Source organism: Athene cunicularia, assembly GCF_003259725.1.
Source record: "Athene cunicularia isolate RWA chromosome 8 unlocalized genomic scaffold, athCun1 chr8_part1, whole genome shotgun sequence".
NCBI lineage: Eukaryota > Metazoa > Chordata > Aves > Strigiformes > Strigidae > Athene > Athene cunicularia.
In genome coordinates this window covers 23,782,025-23,797,774 of record NW_020799109.1, presented here as the reverse complement: position 1 = coordinate 23,797,774, position 15,750 = coordinate 23,782,025, and the positions used below count along the sequence as shown (strand labels likewise).

The 15,750-nt window shown below is 37.5% G+C and overlaps 1 protein-coding gene across 7 annotated transcripts in view; it reads left to right on the top strand.

The window, feature by feature from the left end:
- The window catches only part of FNDC7 (fibronectin type III domain containing 7), a 23,850-nt gene extending 8,100 nt beyond the window's left edge, over positions 1-15,750 (top strand). The window contains exons 2-15 of one of the 7 annotated variants that reach the window (XM_026854431.1): positions 526-953; positions 1,400-1,418; positions 2,502-2,759; positions 4,528-4,782; positions 5,509-5,769; positions 6,282-6,539; positions 7,969-8,223; positions 8,913-9,170; positions 9,611-9,865; positions 11,658-11,912; positions 12,450-12,710; positions 13,301-13,330; positions 13,842-13,908; positions 14,305-15,103. In XM_026854431.1, coding sequence (XP_026710232.1) covers positions 891-953; positions 1,400-1,418; positions 2,502-2,759; positions 4,528-4,782; positions 5,509-5,769; positions 6,282-6,539; positions 7,969-8,223; positions 8,913-9,170; positions 9,611-9,865; positions 11,658-11,912; positions 12,450-12,710; positions 13,301-13,330; positions 13,842-13,882 — 2,469 coding nt within the window. In that variant the 5' untranslated portion in view covers positions 526-890 and the 3' untranslated portion in view covers positions 13,883-13,908; positions 14,305-15,103. Of the gene's footprint in view, positions 1-6; positions 954-1,399; positions 1,419-2,501; positions 2,760-4,527; positions 4,783-5,508; positions 5,770-6,281; positions 6,540-7,968; positions 8,224-8,912; positions 9,171-9,610; positions 9,866-11,657; positions 11,913-12,449; positions 12,711-13,300; positions 13,331-13,841; positions 13,909-14,304; positions 15,105-15,130 lie in introns of those variants that run through there. The other 6 variants (XM_026854430.1, XM_026854429.1, XM_026854428.1 and 3 more) reach the window with 6 other exon arrangements.

Here is a 15,750-nt window from a genome sequence, read left to right as displayed (position 1 = left end):
CCGGTGCCGCCTTTCCCTGCGATGGTGGGGTGTGAAATGCCTTCTGGGGAAGCGCCCGGTGACCAGGGCTCGTCCCCTGAGGAAGGGACCTCCTGGCGCTTGTCGAAAGGTGAGCCCGGGACGCCGGGAGCCGCCTCCCCAGCCCCGAGGCGGGCTCCTTGCGTGGTGTGAGGAGCAGCCGGGGGCCTCGCGGAACCTGCCGTGGTCCCGGGTCCCCTCGGGGTGTGAAACTCCCCTCGCCGCCGTGGCTCCCGCATCAAAACGGGCCCCAGGTTCCCTGTTGCGTTCTGTAAGCCACCAAAACACTGTTGGTTCATAGAAAGATGTTGTTTCTTGACGCCTAAAATCGTCTTGTCAAGAGTTAGAGTTTGAAGTCATAAAGGCGTCTTGTCAAAGGAGAAACAGCAGATACAAAGAAATGAGAGGAAAATTTCCACAACACGAAGCATGAAGAGGAGTGGTTCCCGGTCGGCATGGCGGTTTTCCATTCAAAGAGAAGGGTGACGAGGGTGTCGCTAGTGAGAGAAAAAAAGATCCTTGTAATGGACAAACATGACAATAGATAATAAGCTGAACAGCAAATTTCGAATTTACATTGGGCTTAATTATTTTATGAATCTTGTATAAGCAATGCAGAAACTGTATCCTGTTACAGAAGGGGAAAAACCCCACCACCTGCCTGCCTAGAAGTTCAGTGCTGTGTGGGACTCATTTCGCCACGGTTTTGCTAACCACTGGCAGGCTGCAGTCCAGCAGGGAGGAGGGCCTAACCTAGCGCAACCTCCTCTCCTCCCAGAGAGTAAAACCTACTGCTGCAAAATATTAATGGTCACAGCAGGGATCGACCTGAGCTCATCCCCATATGAAGGCTGGAACAAAGTTCTGGTAAGATGTGCGGTGCAAAAAGTAAATCATTGGTATTTATTGGACTGCTTTTCAACTGCCTCGAAATGGTGAGTATAACTCATTTGCTTTAAAACTATTTTCAAGAATGATACTATTTTATAAAGTAAACTAAAAGTTAGGTTAGAGACTGACTTCTATATTCTTATTTTGTTACTATTACACTTTTGCACTGTTTACAAGTGACTGAAAAATAATATATTAGGACCCGAGGTCTTTTGAAGTCTGTCAACAACTGAAAAATGGATCAGTAGACAGATTCAGAGAAGAACATGAAGATGTGATACTATCTGCATAGCTGTACCAAATCTCATTGGTCGCATAAACTTTGTGCTTAAAGAATCTGAACAAATACATCATATCAGTAAAATGTGTTAAAAATGTGTTTTAAAAATGTAGTATTTTATTGTTGTTACTAATGTTCCTAGTTTTTTATTTTTCCAAAGAAAAAATTTCACTTTGTATTTCTAATTGTTTTTTACATCTTCCTTTTCAGATCTTTTCAGCTAACACAGGTAAATCTTCAAAATGGTATTTGGGGTTTGCCCGTTTATTTTTGAATGGGTCTGAAGAAAACACACAAACGTGTGATTTCTAATAAATTATTTAAGTTCTAGCAGCTTTATAAACAAAAATTGTTTTGAAGTTTGAATCAGCTTTAAAAAATCTATGTTGATATTTCTATGAATTTTAAACCTCATTTTTAGGAGTGCCAATTCCGTTGGATGCTCGCACAAAGATTTTGACAGACCACTTATGCCTTGACACTAGCGTGAACCAGGGAGAACACTTAGCTGGATAAATTGTGCTGTTCGTTACCTACATAACTGTGCTATAAATGGGATTCAAACTGTCCCATATTCTCACCCAATTAATTCTTGTATCTTTTAATAAAAAAGAAACCAACAAGCAAACTCCCCATCCCCCCAAAAAAACCCCACGCCAGAAGAAGCATGATCTCCTAAGTGCAAATATTTCCGATGGTTTACAACATTTTATACTTTCCTCAGTCTTCAATTTTTTGCCTGCAGATCATATTGCCTTAAATGTGAATACGGACTAGTTTAAAATATAAGGAATGCAAGATAGCAAGGACCACTCTCAGAATTCATTAATTCTCTGGGTGTAGTACACATTCCTGTATATACTGCACTGTCAAGGGTCTTAAATGCTTAATCATTGCAGACATGTTGCAGTATCTGAACACTTACTATAGCATATTCTTGTCATGATTTGCAAAACAAGCGTTTGAGCCTATTCATGTGTGGAATACTGTTGACACTGGTTGTACACTCACATGCAGATTATACCCAGTATTTCTCTAAAATAGAGTACAGCATATGGGGGTTTTAAGAAGAATAACCATCATCACAACATGATATTATGAGAGCAAGCAGCAGTTATTACAGTAATTAATGGTTTACAACAATGAACAAGGGAAATAGCAGTCCAATTCAAGGGACTGCCTATCATCTGAAAATTAGGTCACATAGATGCTTGATAAGACACTGACATCTACTTGTCAAGACTGAACTACATTCAGGAATGACTGAAATGGTTTTTTGATTATGATATATATATATTTATTTTTTTTTTAGGTTTCTCTCTGTCTGTATATGATGTGACATCACGAAACATTTATCTCAGATGGCCCAAGCTTTCAGGAGCCTCATCTTACAGAGTCATAGCTACAGCTGTGAATACTGTAGGACATCCATTACTGGCTCATTTTAGTGATGTTACACTTAAAGGAACTCTAACTTCATTAATTCCCGATACTGTTTATGCTATACAAGCAGAAGCCATTGACAAGAATGGAATTACTCTTGCAGAAACACAGATTATGCAGTCAACTGGTTAGTAAGAAAACTTTGTGACATAAAATTTCCATTGACCCCTGTAGGACTGGGATTTTATCCTTGATGTTTCATTGTACTGGTAAGGAATAGCCGTCATTCCCATTGAAGCCTCTTGCTGCTTCTCCTCCCGAGTTCAATATTAGCATGATTAGCTCCTTTTCCCCTCCGTTTTTAAGTATTTCCCAGACCTGCCACGCACAGCTTGCTCAGACTGCAGCTTTCCAAATCACCTACCCTTTAATTTCAAATGCAGATGTGGAGCTATATACATTTTTCAATACTGATAAACATTATTTTTGTTTCATTCACAATAGGACTTGTAGCATATAAGTCATTGGTGGATATTGAAGAAGAACCTACATAAACAGAAGTGCTTTTTTATTTCATCACTGAAATGTAATTTTGAAAGTATTCTGTTGAAATTCCATTTCTAAGATAATTTAACTGTTAATTTTTAGAAATAGCCATTATTTTTCCAGTAGAATTTGTTTCTTATAAAAGTATTACAATAAAAATTGAAAATAAAAAAGTAGTAATGTTTTACCTGAAGGGAATAAAAACCCCTCTATTTTAGTTAGGAGAGAGCAGATATTAATGATTATACTGTTACGTATTTTATTTCTGATATAAATCACGTGCTGTGTATTCTTTACTTAACTGTTAGGCAAGCAACTCCCTTAGACTTGCATGAGGATTTCCTGTACAGAAATGGTAATGAATTGTTACTAAAGACAGTATTTTAAAAGAAAAAAAAAAAAACAAAACATAGTGCAAAAGCTTGCTCAAAGATTACAGACACACATGAAAATGTTACATAGGCATGATCATATAGAATATGTTACCATTTTTACAAATGGGGCGAAAGAGGGTGTCTGACTGTAGCTGAAAAAGAAAATGCTTGAGACTAAGAGAGAAGACATAATGCTCAGGAGTTTTATAACCATGTATAATAGTTGTTAGGGTCTCTGAAATCCCCGATTATCTGCCTTGCTACAAATTAACGTTTGCCTCAAGGCGCATACTTTTGTGCCAAATACTTTTTCATTCCTTTTCTTAATTTTAGGTGGGATACACCTTCATTTTATCTTTTTTTTCTCTTCTAGTGAGTTTTTTTGCAGCCTTGCAATATATGGACTTGCTTTACATGTGTTGATTCTAGTCTGAAAATGCTGATTGCTGAACATAAATTACTTGTGGTTGAGAAATACAGTTACTTTTGTGAGTGCAGTACACAGGAGCTCTTTCTGAATAGCCTGCAGCATAGCATAATAGAAAAGCATTTAACTGTGATATTTGATGTGTCATGTATATCTAAGTATATCTGCTCTGAGCAGGGGGTTGGATAAGATGACTTCTCATGGTCCCTTCTGAACTAAATTACTGTATGTTGTTCTGATATAGCAATACCTGTGATTCAGCATCCTATTTCAGACTGTTTTGTATAAACACCCACTGCTTTGTATATTGCTTTCTGTAAACATCCAGTATAATTAATTTGCTACATAGCAAGACAAAAAGACCTCTCAGTGCAACCTAGGTTAAAAAAGGGTACTAGAATATTTTTATTGAAAGATAAAAGTTGGTCTAGAGTATCTCAAGACTGTATATTTTGTTAATGTTCATTTAAACTTAATTTAACTTCAACATTCATAGAAGGTGTAGGCCATTTGTCCTACACTTTGTCTTTGTGAAATGTTCAGAGTGCTGAGTGTTTCATAGGGCTGAGTTCCCCAACTTCAGTATGCTATCATTATTCCCATTTTAGCTCCAGACATACCTGTTATTGATCAAGCTTATTCAAAACTTAGCAACAGTATCACAGTGGAATGGAGAGCAGTACCTGGGGCTACTAGTTATCTGCTGACAGCACAGGATGGAGATTCCTTCATTGAAACTATAGTTGCAAATTCTCCAGGCACAGTGACGGGACTGAAACCTGCCACCTTGTATAGAATCACTATCAGATCTATAAATTCAGGAGGAAAAAGCCAGCCATCACCTTTCAGAAAAGCAAAAACAGGTGGACTTTCAAATTCTTATTTCATATTCTGTAATGTTATTATAATATAAAGCATTTCTGCAAGCTCTTTTTTTTTTTTTTTTTTTTTTTTATTTATTTGAACAGAAAACAAATGGTATAGCCCAGGTGTGTACCAGTGCTGAATTATTATAAGCTTGTCTTTTAAATTGTGTTGATCACATTCTCCTTTCAGTTTTTGAGAACTGGAATTCAGCCATCTGACTTAATGAGCAGGACAAGAGTCTGAATTAATGCTTGCTTTATGACGGTGCTGTAAGTTAAATGTTTACTAGGAAGTTTTACTAGAATTTGTATGAATATCTGTACTTCATTTTAACAGAATCAAATTTTAACAAAAGCCATAACTTGAGGGAATGGAAGAAATGAAAAAACAACTAAAAGTATAAAATAATAAGACAATGTAAAACTTAGAGGACAGGAAATGCAGTATTTTCTTGGTGATTTTCATTCTTCTACAGACTCAACCTTTCATGTGCATGAGTTACATTCAATTTACAAAACCTGTAATATCATAATGGATGCACCAAATCAGTTTCCATATTTATTCTGTCAGTCTTGCATTAATGTCTTTTTCTGGTTTTGTTGTCGCTGAATTTGTCTCTCAGAGTTTGACGATTATTGTGTCTGTGTACTCATTTCAAATTTGGCTCTTTCAAACAATATTACTGAAAAACCAAAAGCTTAACTGGTGTTCTTTCTCAACAGTCCTGGCTGCTCCAATTCTGTCTGTTAGTTCTCCAAGTTGTGACTCCATTGCAGTGAGCTGGAAAGCTGTGTATATGGCAGCTGGATTCTCTGTGTCCCTCATGAGATCCGATGGTTTGGGCAGAATGGTGAAGGAGAACACCACCGATACCTCCCTGATATTTACAAGTCTAGATCCAGGAACTCTCTATACTATCAAAGCATATGCCTGGAATGTCAATGGGATACCTGGAGATGATTTCACATATAACCAAAGAACAAGTAAGAAATTTTCTTTTTTGAAACCAAGTAAGCATTAAAAAAAGAAAAAAAAAAAATACCAGGAAGTATTTATGTGTATGTGTGATTGTGTTATTTTTTTCAAAGATACATTAGGTAGATTTTCAGATCATACTGGTTTTAGCCCATCTCAAAGTTCATGAAAGCTCAGATGAAGTGGCTATGTTTGATGAATATTACCGAGGCAAAAATACCATTCACTACCACTGAAGTTGTACCTAGGACAGGCCTGGGTATGGATTATGCAAGCTTAGACTGGTTTGAAGATTTTTCTATTTGTGAGAAGTAAATATTCAAATAAGGCAAGGAGTTTCAACAGAAAGCTTTCTGCTGGTGTACAACTAGAGATATTTCTTTAAAAAATGGTCTCTCTAATATGAATGAGGGTAAGGTCTGCACCACAAAAATTGTATTTAGTTTGCAAGTTGTGAAAAAGCTTGTCTGTAGGTCACGTGCTAAGTTGTATTTGTATGTTCCAAACTGATACACCATAGGTCCTAATGCACCAGCGGATGTTCAAGTAACTTTTAATAGCGGTGCTTTAAGAGCTGTAGTTTCTTGGATGCCAGCAGAAGGAGCTCTAACTTACAGTGTGACAGCCTCCAGTGGACTCTTGAAACTGAAGTGTAACACATCTTCTGCCTCCTGCGCGGTGCCATCACTCCAGTGCGGCTCTGAATATTATGTTTCTGTCACAGCATACAATGATGCTGGATCCAGTAAACCTACTGATGCAGTAAGCTTAAAAACGAGTATGTGTCACTGATCCTTGTATAGCTTATGGCATTTTAACATATATTTCTTTCATTTCAAATGTAAATTAGTCCATTACAATTGAATGAATTGAATTCTCAAATAGTTATTTCTGCTTCTGAACTTTGTGCATGAACTGTGCCATGTATCTTTCTATTTCAGGGATAAGAGCCTAGACTTACTTCATATTTCTGAGAGAAATACTTGCAACGGTGTATATATTGTTGGCTGAACCAGTAAGCCCGCATTTTCCTCTTCCCAGAAGACTCTCTTCTAAAGTCAATTTTCTGAGTGTAAGATGAATGTAAGGAATAACAGATCTGTCCTACTGTGTCAGATCTGTCACAAATAGATTGGGAGAAGTCTGTCAGGAGATAGCTTTAAGGGCTGGCCCTAGGCTGAGAACTGTTCCAGGCTAAATCTAGTTGTTAGTCAACAAAACCACATCCAGCTAAAGCAGCAGCACTAGACTAGATTAGATACCTTCACAGACTGTTCTCAGGTAGCAGCTTTGTCAGGACAAAGGTTGCTTGTTTCAGCTCCTTAGCACCACTGCCATGTCAGAGATTACTGCTTCCTGTCCTGCCAGACGAACTGCCCATGTAAGCAAAACCTAAACCATTTTTGTTACTCTGTGCTACTTTGAAGACACAACATTATTTACTTAATTATTTGATGCAACATGCCTCATTTTTACTTCTCACTGATATGAGTTAGAGACCATCCATGTGAGCAACTCAGAGGTAGATCTAATGGGATAAGAGAGCCTTAAGCAAGACACAATTTTTAAGCTGTGGGCTGTAATCTTCTCAGCAACACTGCTTCAGCTAGATCATGTATAGTAATTCTAATAGCAGCAAGCTAAACTTTTTGAACTAGAAAAGTCAATTATTTAAGCAAAAGCCATGGAGTTCACAGTTTAGTGTGGCAATTTGGGAAGCCACCAGAAAGGAAACCTGAGCAAAGGACAGCTCTTTTTAGACACAGCCAGTGAGTTTCATACCAATATTTAAAAGGTTTTCACATAAAGGCTCTTGGATGCCATCTGCTATTCAAGCTAGTATCCTGATTGTCATAGAAAACTCCCATTTGTGAGCACACACTGTGCCAGTTCCTTCTGAAATACTGCCTGGTGCCACTGTTGCTGCTCACGGGGGCTCCTTAAGCAGATCACTTTTTTGTAAAACATGAAGGTAGCATCTATTTTGTTCTGTAAAAATCATACTCATTTTTCATCTAAATGTAAGTAGCATCCTCTGTAATGGCAGACAAGTTGCTGTTTCCTTGAACAAGACAGAGCAACTATTCAAGCTGAGTAAAATAATTCTCTATATTCCTTGTCTTCCTTTATTCCCCAGAAGTATAATTTCAATAAAAATATTCTGATTAAAATTCTTTTTTCTTTCTTTTTTTAAATGTTTTTTTCAGTTCCTTGCGCACCAGTAAATATATCAATTGAAGAGGATGAATCTGGCCACTTGTTGGTATCATGGTCTAGTGTAAATTTTGGTCATTATTATGTGGTTTTTGTGAAGAGTGATGATGGCTTCGAAGTGCACTGCAACACATCACATACCCAATGCCATTTTCAGTCGGACTGTGGCTTCACTTATTTCATTAGTGTCTTTGCATATAACAAGGCAGGGCAGAGTCCTTTAGGTGATGTATTCAATTACACTACTGGTGAGTAGCAATGAATTCTCTCAAATTTGTTTTGGATTCTTTAACTGTGTTCACAGTAGAGCTGATTGGACATTTTTATTGGAAGATAATGACTTAAACTTCTATTTTTATTCAGTCTCGGGGCAAAACACACAAAGGTTGGCAGAGAAAAAGAACCACTTCACATTGCAGTTGAATTTAGCTTGCGTAGTCAGTTACAACAAGATGCTTACAAACTTTTAAAGAGTTTAACAGTTAACAATTATTAGGCAAGGAGGAATGAATAACACATAGTCCTGGCATAACATTTGAATTCTAGTCTTTTTTTTCTCTTGCCTCAGGAAGGGTGTACCAAAGTCAAAATTCCTCATAGAATTTTTTGTTTGGAAAATGAAAAAATAACAAGTTCAATGGGAAACTGTGAAGAATATTGTTAGAGTTATTTGACCTCTAGAGGCTTTGAAATTTCAAATCAAGGATATACATAATTCCTATGTCTTACCTATACAGTAGAATGCCCTCTAATAATTTGGAAGGAGGGATGCTGCATTAATTCGGGAAGTAGGTCTGGGATTAATGAGACTGTTTGCACAGTGTCGGTCTTTGGAGATCTGAGAGATGAAACGTAGATATCTAAAACAAGGCTCTTCAGTTTCATGCCAGTGTTCAGTTCATGTTCAAGTGCACCTCTCTGCCTTGTCTGTTCCCAGCCCCTTGTTGCCCCGGTGACTTCCAGGCCGTGTTGGTGTCCAGTGACACGGTGCATGTGAGCTGGGCTCCAGCCCGAGGTGCTGAAGTGTACGAGACGAGGGCCGTGGGCTGGCGCAGCACGGTGCTCTGCAATGACTCTGCCACGGCCTGCACCTTGTCAGCTCTGCAGTGCAGCACCCGCTACAGCATTGCGGTTTATTCTTTCAGTGAGGCCAGGGGCAGCAACATGTCATGTGCATCCAAGTATGTGGCAACAGGTATTATGATCATTCTTATTTAGCAGAAGAAACAATTAGCTACACACTGCAGTGATTCATTGATGAAAAGCATTACTGGAGTGCTAAATTACTGTAACTGATAAAAATAAAGTAAAAAAAATACTAGAAGTCTTTAAAAATATACTGTCTGTAGGGACCTAAAACCAGATTTGTATTAAAAGATTCTTATAGCTCCAAGTTTTTGAAAATCAGATTTACAATTCATCTCTCATTTTGTATGCAAAATCCTTATGTTGTCAGTTCTGTCACAAGTTCTAAATTCTCATCAGGAGTAAACATTTAAGGAAAGGGTCATATAACTTTCCAAAGTAGTTTGTCAGTTCCAACTGGAATTTAAATTTCATATGTAACTTATATAATAATGCATAAACAATCTGTTTAAATACTGTTAATATATGAAATAATATGAAATATTTCAGCTCCTTGCAGTCCTGAAATTAAAAATATCTCAAAGGAGGCTCCTTCTGTAATCAGTGTGCACTGGCAATCTAACAACGAAGAAGCTACATATATTGTCACTGCCAGAGGAGAGGCTGGATTTTGGCATTGCACAAGCTCTGGAAATTCTTGTACCTTAATTAGTCTTCCCTGTGGATCTGCTTTCTCTGTTAGTGCTATAGCAAGATCACCAGCAGGACAGAGCTTACCAAGTTACAGTGTCCCTTTAGAGACAGGTATGTGGGAATGGTATATAGTGAAAAATACTTAGCAGCGTAATACTAAAATAATTCTGTCTCTCTAGATCAGGGGTTCCCAACCTTTCCTTCACCACAGACCCCCTTTAAATACTTTTTGTGGCTGTGGACCACCAAGACTTAATTCAAGATTTAAAGCACTAGACTGCATCAAATATTTATTTCAATTCTCTCAGGAAGGGTCTTCAAATTTGGAGAGGAGGGGAAATAAGTTAATCTGTTAATGCACATACTGCTATCACAGAATCACAGAATCATCAAGGTTGGAAAAGACCTTGAAGATCACCTAGTCCAGCCATTAACCTAACACTGACAGTCCTCAGCTACACCATATACCTAAGAGCTATGTCAACCTTATGATAATAACTTCATTACAGTGATTCCATATGAATTTAAAATAATGGCATCAACACTGTTCTTGCTCAAATGGCCCATTTTATGGTATTTTGATGTGCTAATTGTGAATTTGATGCCAATTTTTACATTAAAATTTGATGAAACGGTTTTACAATCCTTCTCAGCTGCCCCCTTGTTTGTCAGTGTGCAGTCACCATATATTTTTGTTTATGGGTCTAGGGCCACCACTTCGAGGAACAGACTTAAGCCCCATTGTAGCCCTAAAGAAGGCCACTGGGTTAAGAAAATGTCTTTAAGAGAAAAACCACCTAGTTAAAGTGGGTCCCATCAACCATACTAGCACTGAATGTACTAGTGTGTCAGGGCAGGGGTGTGGGGAGCTCAAGTATGAGAGGAGCATTGAGGGGAGGAGGCTGTGGGAAAAGGAGGTGCAGTGCTTGCCGTGGGCCAGACCAAATGTCTCTGGGCTGGATGTTCCCCACCCCTGCTTTAAGCTTCACAGACCCCCTGTGATGACATCACGGTCCCCCAGGGGTCCACAGACCACAGGTTGGGAACCACTGTTCTAGATGGTTTTGGCTTGCCTTTTTTTATTACAATGTGTGCACATTATACTAGCTGTTGCTGGATGTCCTCTGCTTAAACATGTATCTATCTTTGTGTGTGTGAGGGATCACTTGGCACTTGCTTCATACTGAGAAGCCTTAGTGCAAACAATTATCATATGGCACAGCTAAGTGAAATACAGTAACATAATCCATTAAGGAACTGCATAACTTCCTTGTCAGCATTTTGACTTTTAATATTACCAGGAGAGGCCAAGAGGTGATGTCCCTGTTAACAAACAGTGTGAAGAACAGATTAAAGCATATCCTACCCACCATTCCTGCTATTGATTTGCTAGCAGAGTTTTGCCCTGCACCACTTACCCAGACAATCCCCAGGCATAGCTCAGAGATTAACGTACACCAAGATCTATTTTTAACAGGCAGCTTGGCTGCAGTCATCCTATGTTGTAGAGGAAGAGACTTGAAGTAGAGACAGAGCTGGACTGAGCTGTATGACTTGAGGAGTAGACATGGATTCTGCTTAACTAAATTACAGACGTACCCTGATATTCTGATGACAAATTTTAGTAATTTTTAGTATCTTGGTGAACAGTCATCTTATATCATAATTCCAGGGTTATAACTCAGGGTTATAGACAAGTTGATCATACATTGACATTCTGTTTATAAGAAGCTTGCCAGAATAGTCAAGTATTTTTCAGCATGCTAATGTTTACCTGAAAAGTATGCACATCTTTATTCATTTGCTCCTGATCATGTACTATTGTAGTTGCAACCCCCCAAAATACCTTCCATTTTCAAAGTACAAACCAGGATTGACTTCTCTATTTTTTGTTCTTTTGAAGCTCCTTGTTGCCCTAATGACCTGATACTAACTCAAGTGACACAGTCTGTAACAAATATCAGCTGGTCTGTTGGAATGGGCGCACAGACATATTTAACAACACTGGAGTCTCCAAAAGGGCAGGCAAAGTGTCACACTCTTCAAAACTACTGTCTTCTGGGATGCATCACTTGCAGCACCAACTATACAGTGTCTCTGAAAGCAATCAGTGAAACGGGTTTGACATCCAGTTGCACGTACCAAGGATATTCTTCCAGTATGTACATTGTAAATGCAATTGTGAAGAAAAAGACTTGATATGCAACTTACTTTGTACAGTGTTTCTTTCATACAAATAGTGCAGCTGAAATTCAATACATAGTTAATACACTTGCAGTTCCCTCTTTAAAATAAATGCACTTTGGATTATTTTCACCTATCATTTAAACCATATACTTATAGTGGCTATATAAAGTTTTGATAACATTGCTCCAGAAACAATTTTTAATTATGCTATGGCATAATTAAATTTTAGAGACCAGAAGAGGATTCTGGGCAGTCCATAGTCAGGAAAGAGCAACAGTTTTCCAACATGTAAAACAGTGGCTGAATTCCTGATCCATAATGATTCTGATAAAACATTTTCTTCCCTAGTTCAGTTCAAGAATTATTCTGACCTTCTGTAAAATAATAATTTCTTACTGAAGTGCTGGTATCAGTGTGATAGTATCATCTGGTCTAAAATGCACTCTAGGAATTTATAATGTATTGTGGTTTTACAAAATTTGCTTGTTAATGTTTCTTATTTTAATAGGTGCTTGCTGCCCTTCTGGGGTGAAGCTGTATAGGCTCGGCAGTAATGGTATCAGGGTATACTGGCGAGCTTCTGATGAAATGATAAACTACAATACTGATTTACATGGCTCAAAAGGCAATTTCACCTGTACCCCTAGTTCAGGTCTCAGTCACTGCGATATCACTGAAATACCTTGTGGGGATGTCTACACAGTGGTAGTATCACCAGTTACTGATAAGGGGCTGAAGCTTACATTTTGTCCTAGAAAAATATATTCAGGTAAAATTTAAATTTCTTTGAATAGTGTATTGTTGTTCATGCATGCTAGATGCTTAAAATGTAATTTGAAGTTATACAAGTAAACGTGGCATGGAATAGAAATTTCCTATTCTAGCGTTGATTCCAGAGTAAATTCATGGATGTGATCTTGCAATATCTGTGATGGAAACTTCACAGGAGCATTTTGGGACTGGACATACTTATTTACATAGGTGCCTCTTAACTGGGTCACCCATAACCTGGTGAATAGAGGGAAGTTAATTGTCAGTTGAGAGGTTAGTAGTGGCTAGAATACAGAAACAAGTAGGTACGAATTTTTTATTGTTTTGTTTTATAGAATTATTGGTCTTGAACAAACAAATCAAGAACTTCTATGAATCACACCTGAGCACATTTTTTAAAGTAAAAATTGTGTAAAGGGGTAGTAATTTCCTTGGGATTCCTTTCCCAGGGCATACATTTAAGTCATTATAAAACTACTGCTATCTGATGGGTTTGCACAGTTTTATAGCACAGACTACAGTCTACTAATGTTTTCTGGCTTACAACCTACCACCTAACAGTTACACTACTGTTTCATGTCATTTCAGTAACCTGTTCTGGAAGCTCTGTTGGAATGGGTAAGAGCACACAGCACATTCATTCCAGATCCATGATGTTTGTAAAACATGTTAGCATCATGTAATTCCAAACAAGATGCATATAATATATAAATTTGACAGTCAAGGCTTCTGCAGGTTTGTTTCACCCCCCCCATCTTATAATGTATAATTAAAAAATCTTACCTATATTGTAGCCTGTATATCATCATGCATTCTACACTGTCACATTTACTATTTATCTGATATCACATAATAAAAGGCAGCCTTATCTTTTATAGCCTAGTTATATCCCATTACAAATTAAACTAGGTTGCACTTCTGATTTTTATTTTTTAAAAAAAGTAAAATAGTGTGGCTTATTCTCAACCTATTCTACTTTATTTATCCTGGATTTTCAACAGGAGAGTCTTGTACTTTATTTGCCTATGTAAGCTGCTAGAAACAACTTCAAAAGCACTGAAACAAACATTTCTTAAGATAGTTGGGTTTTCATAACTGAAATTGTCTTAATTTCTGAATTCTGTTACAGTGATTTATAGAGGAAAGAGCAATGCAGACCAACATATCTAGATGAAGATTCTGGTTCAGATAAGGAGGTAAGAGTTGTAATTCAGATTAGGATGTATTAATCAAACTTTTCCTGATGCTTAAATCTTTAGGATTGGAGGGATAAACTTCCCTAGTGCTGTATCTCTTAAATATAACTGATTGTTAAAATCCATTATATTTACCTCAGAAAACTCATGCTGTCTTCTCCTCCATTTACAATAAAAACCTCTTTCATTTCATTACACCTTTTCTAATACTATCCTGTAGTTCCCCAGCAAAGCCCTCAAAATCCCAACAGATCAAAATACTCTTCAGCACTCATTTACTTTCTCTGCTAGCTGAAATTGCTCATTCTCCAACAAAAGTATTGGTGTTCTGGACTATTTATCTCAAAAGGATTGGAAGAAGTCACTGCTGACTTTTTTTTTTTTTCCCCCTTCAAGGCTGACCATCTCCTCTTTGCTGCTGTTCTCCTACAGCTATCCTGGATTTATCATTATTGGTAACTTCATTCTCCCTAAGTGCTCTCCTGTCTTTCTTTCCCTGAAGCTGGGATGACATCTGTGCCTAACTACAATAGTCACAGCTGCTTGAGGGCTGGGAGGAGGGAAGCTGAACAGCTAGCCATATCTGAGATCTAACCCAGGACATCAAACTTGAGCCCCAACTCATGAGATAATTTCTAAAATGCAGATGATACTGATAGAAATCTCTGTAATCTTGAATGGAATCAGTTGTAAAAGCTCTTCATCAGGTGTGTATCAGTGAAATAGTAAAGGCTGAAATAAAGATTTAAGAGTGAAATTTATTTCCTTTAGAAAAAAAAGCCATGTGGGTGCACTCAAGTAAAAGTAGCTTGCTGCTTAATCAAGTAATCTAAGGCTATTTCATTTTAATTTCAATTTCAAAAAAGTTTCTTTAAAATTTTGAGAGATGACTCATGAAGGTAAACATGTCATCTTCACCTTAACTGTCTTACTTTGTGACTAATAAAGAACTGACAGCTATTACTAAAATTTTAATTTCCCATTTCTCAGAAAAGGCAGAACCTTTTCTCATACTCTACAGTAGTTACTTTTTCAGCCAACATAGAAGGCAAAATTCAAGGGTTCTACACACACACATAAAAAGTAAAACAATTTCTCAAAGGTATCTTACAGAAACAGTCTTCAGAAGCTTATGTATAAAGGTTACCAAAGGCAACAGGGTTTTTATTTTCAGCATATAAAAATAGACACCATGCATTCTGAAAATACCCTTTCTTCACAGAACACAGTTGTACTGGTGATCATCTCAATCACTGCTTCTGATCACTTCCCCATATCATGGGAATCTCACTCTTCAATAAATTGATTGTAGATGGCCCAAGAATTATAGGTTGCTTCTTAGAACATGCTCTGCATTTATTCACTGTCAAACAGGTCTATCTTTTAGAAAGATTTTTTTAAACTGCTCTGCATTACTTAATAAAAACTTGGGTTCATTTCTCATTTAGTTTGGGGGAAAAAAAAAATGTAAAAATAAGTATTGTTCACAACTTTCTTCCTCCAGTGTTTTTCTTTGCAGTCCTCATTGTCTAACACTGTCATCAAAGCCTAAGTGTTTAACCAGGGGGCTATTAACTGGATTGTCACAGGTTTTTTTCTAAAGCAGTCAGGTTTTTTTGGAATCAAATTCAAGCCACAGCCGCCTTCTTTTCATACCAACAACTGTAGTATTTCTGTGCTCTACCAGTAACTCTGTTCTATTTGAATGAATTATAAAAACTGTTTGTGTATTTTTTCCTCCATTCTTCCTAGCATAGACACTGATGTCTCAAAATTACACACTACAACCTTTACAATGCTGTAGTACTATTTTCACCAGCTTCTCTCATTTTCTTGACGGAA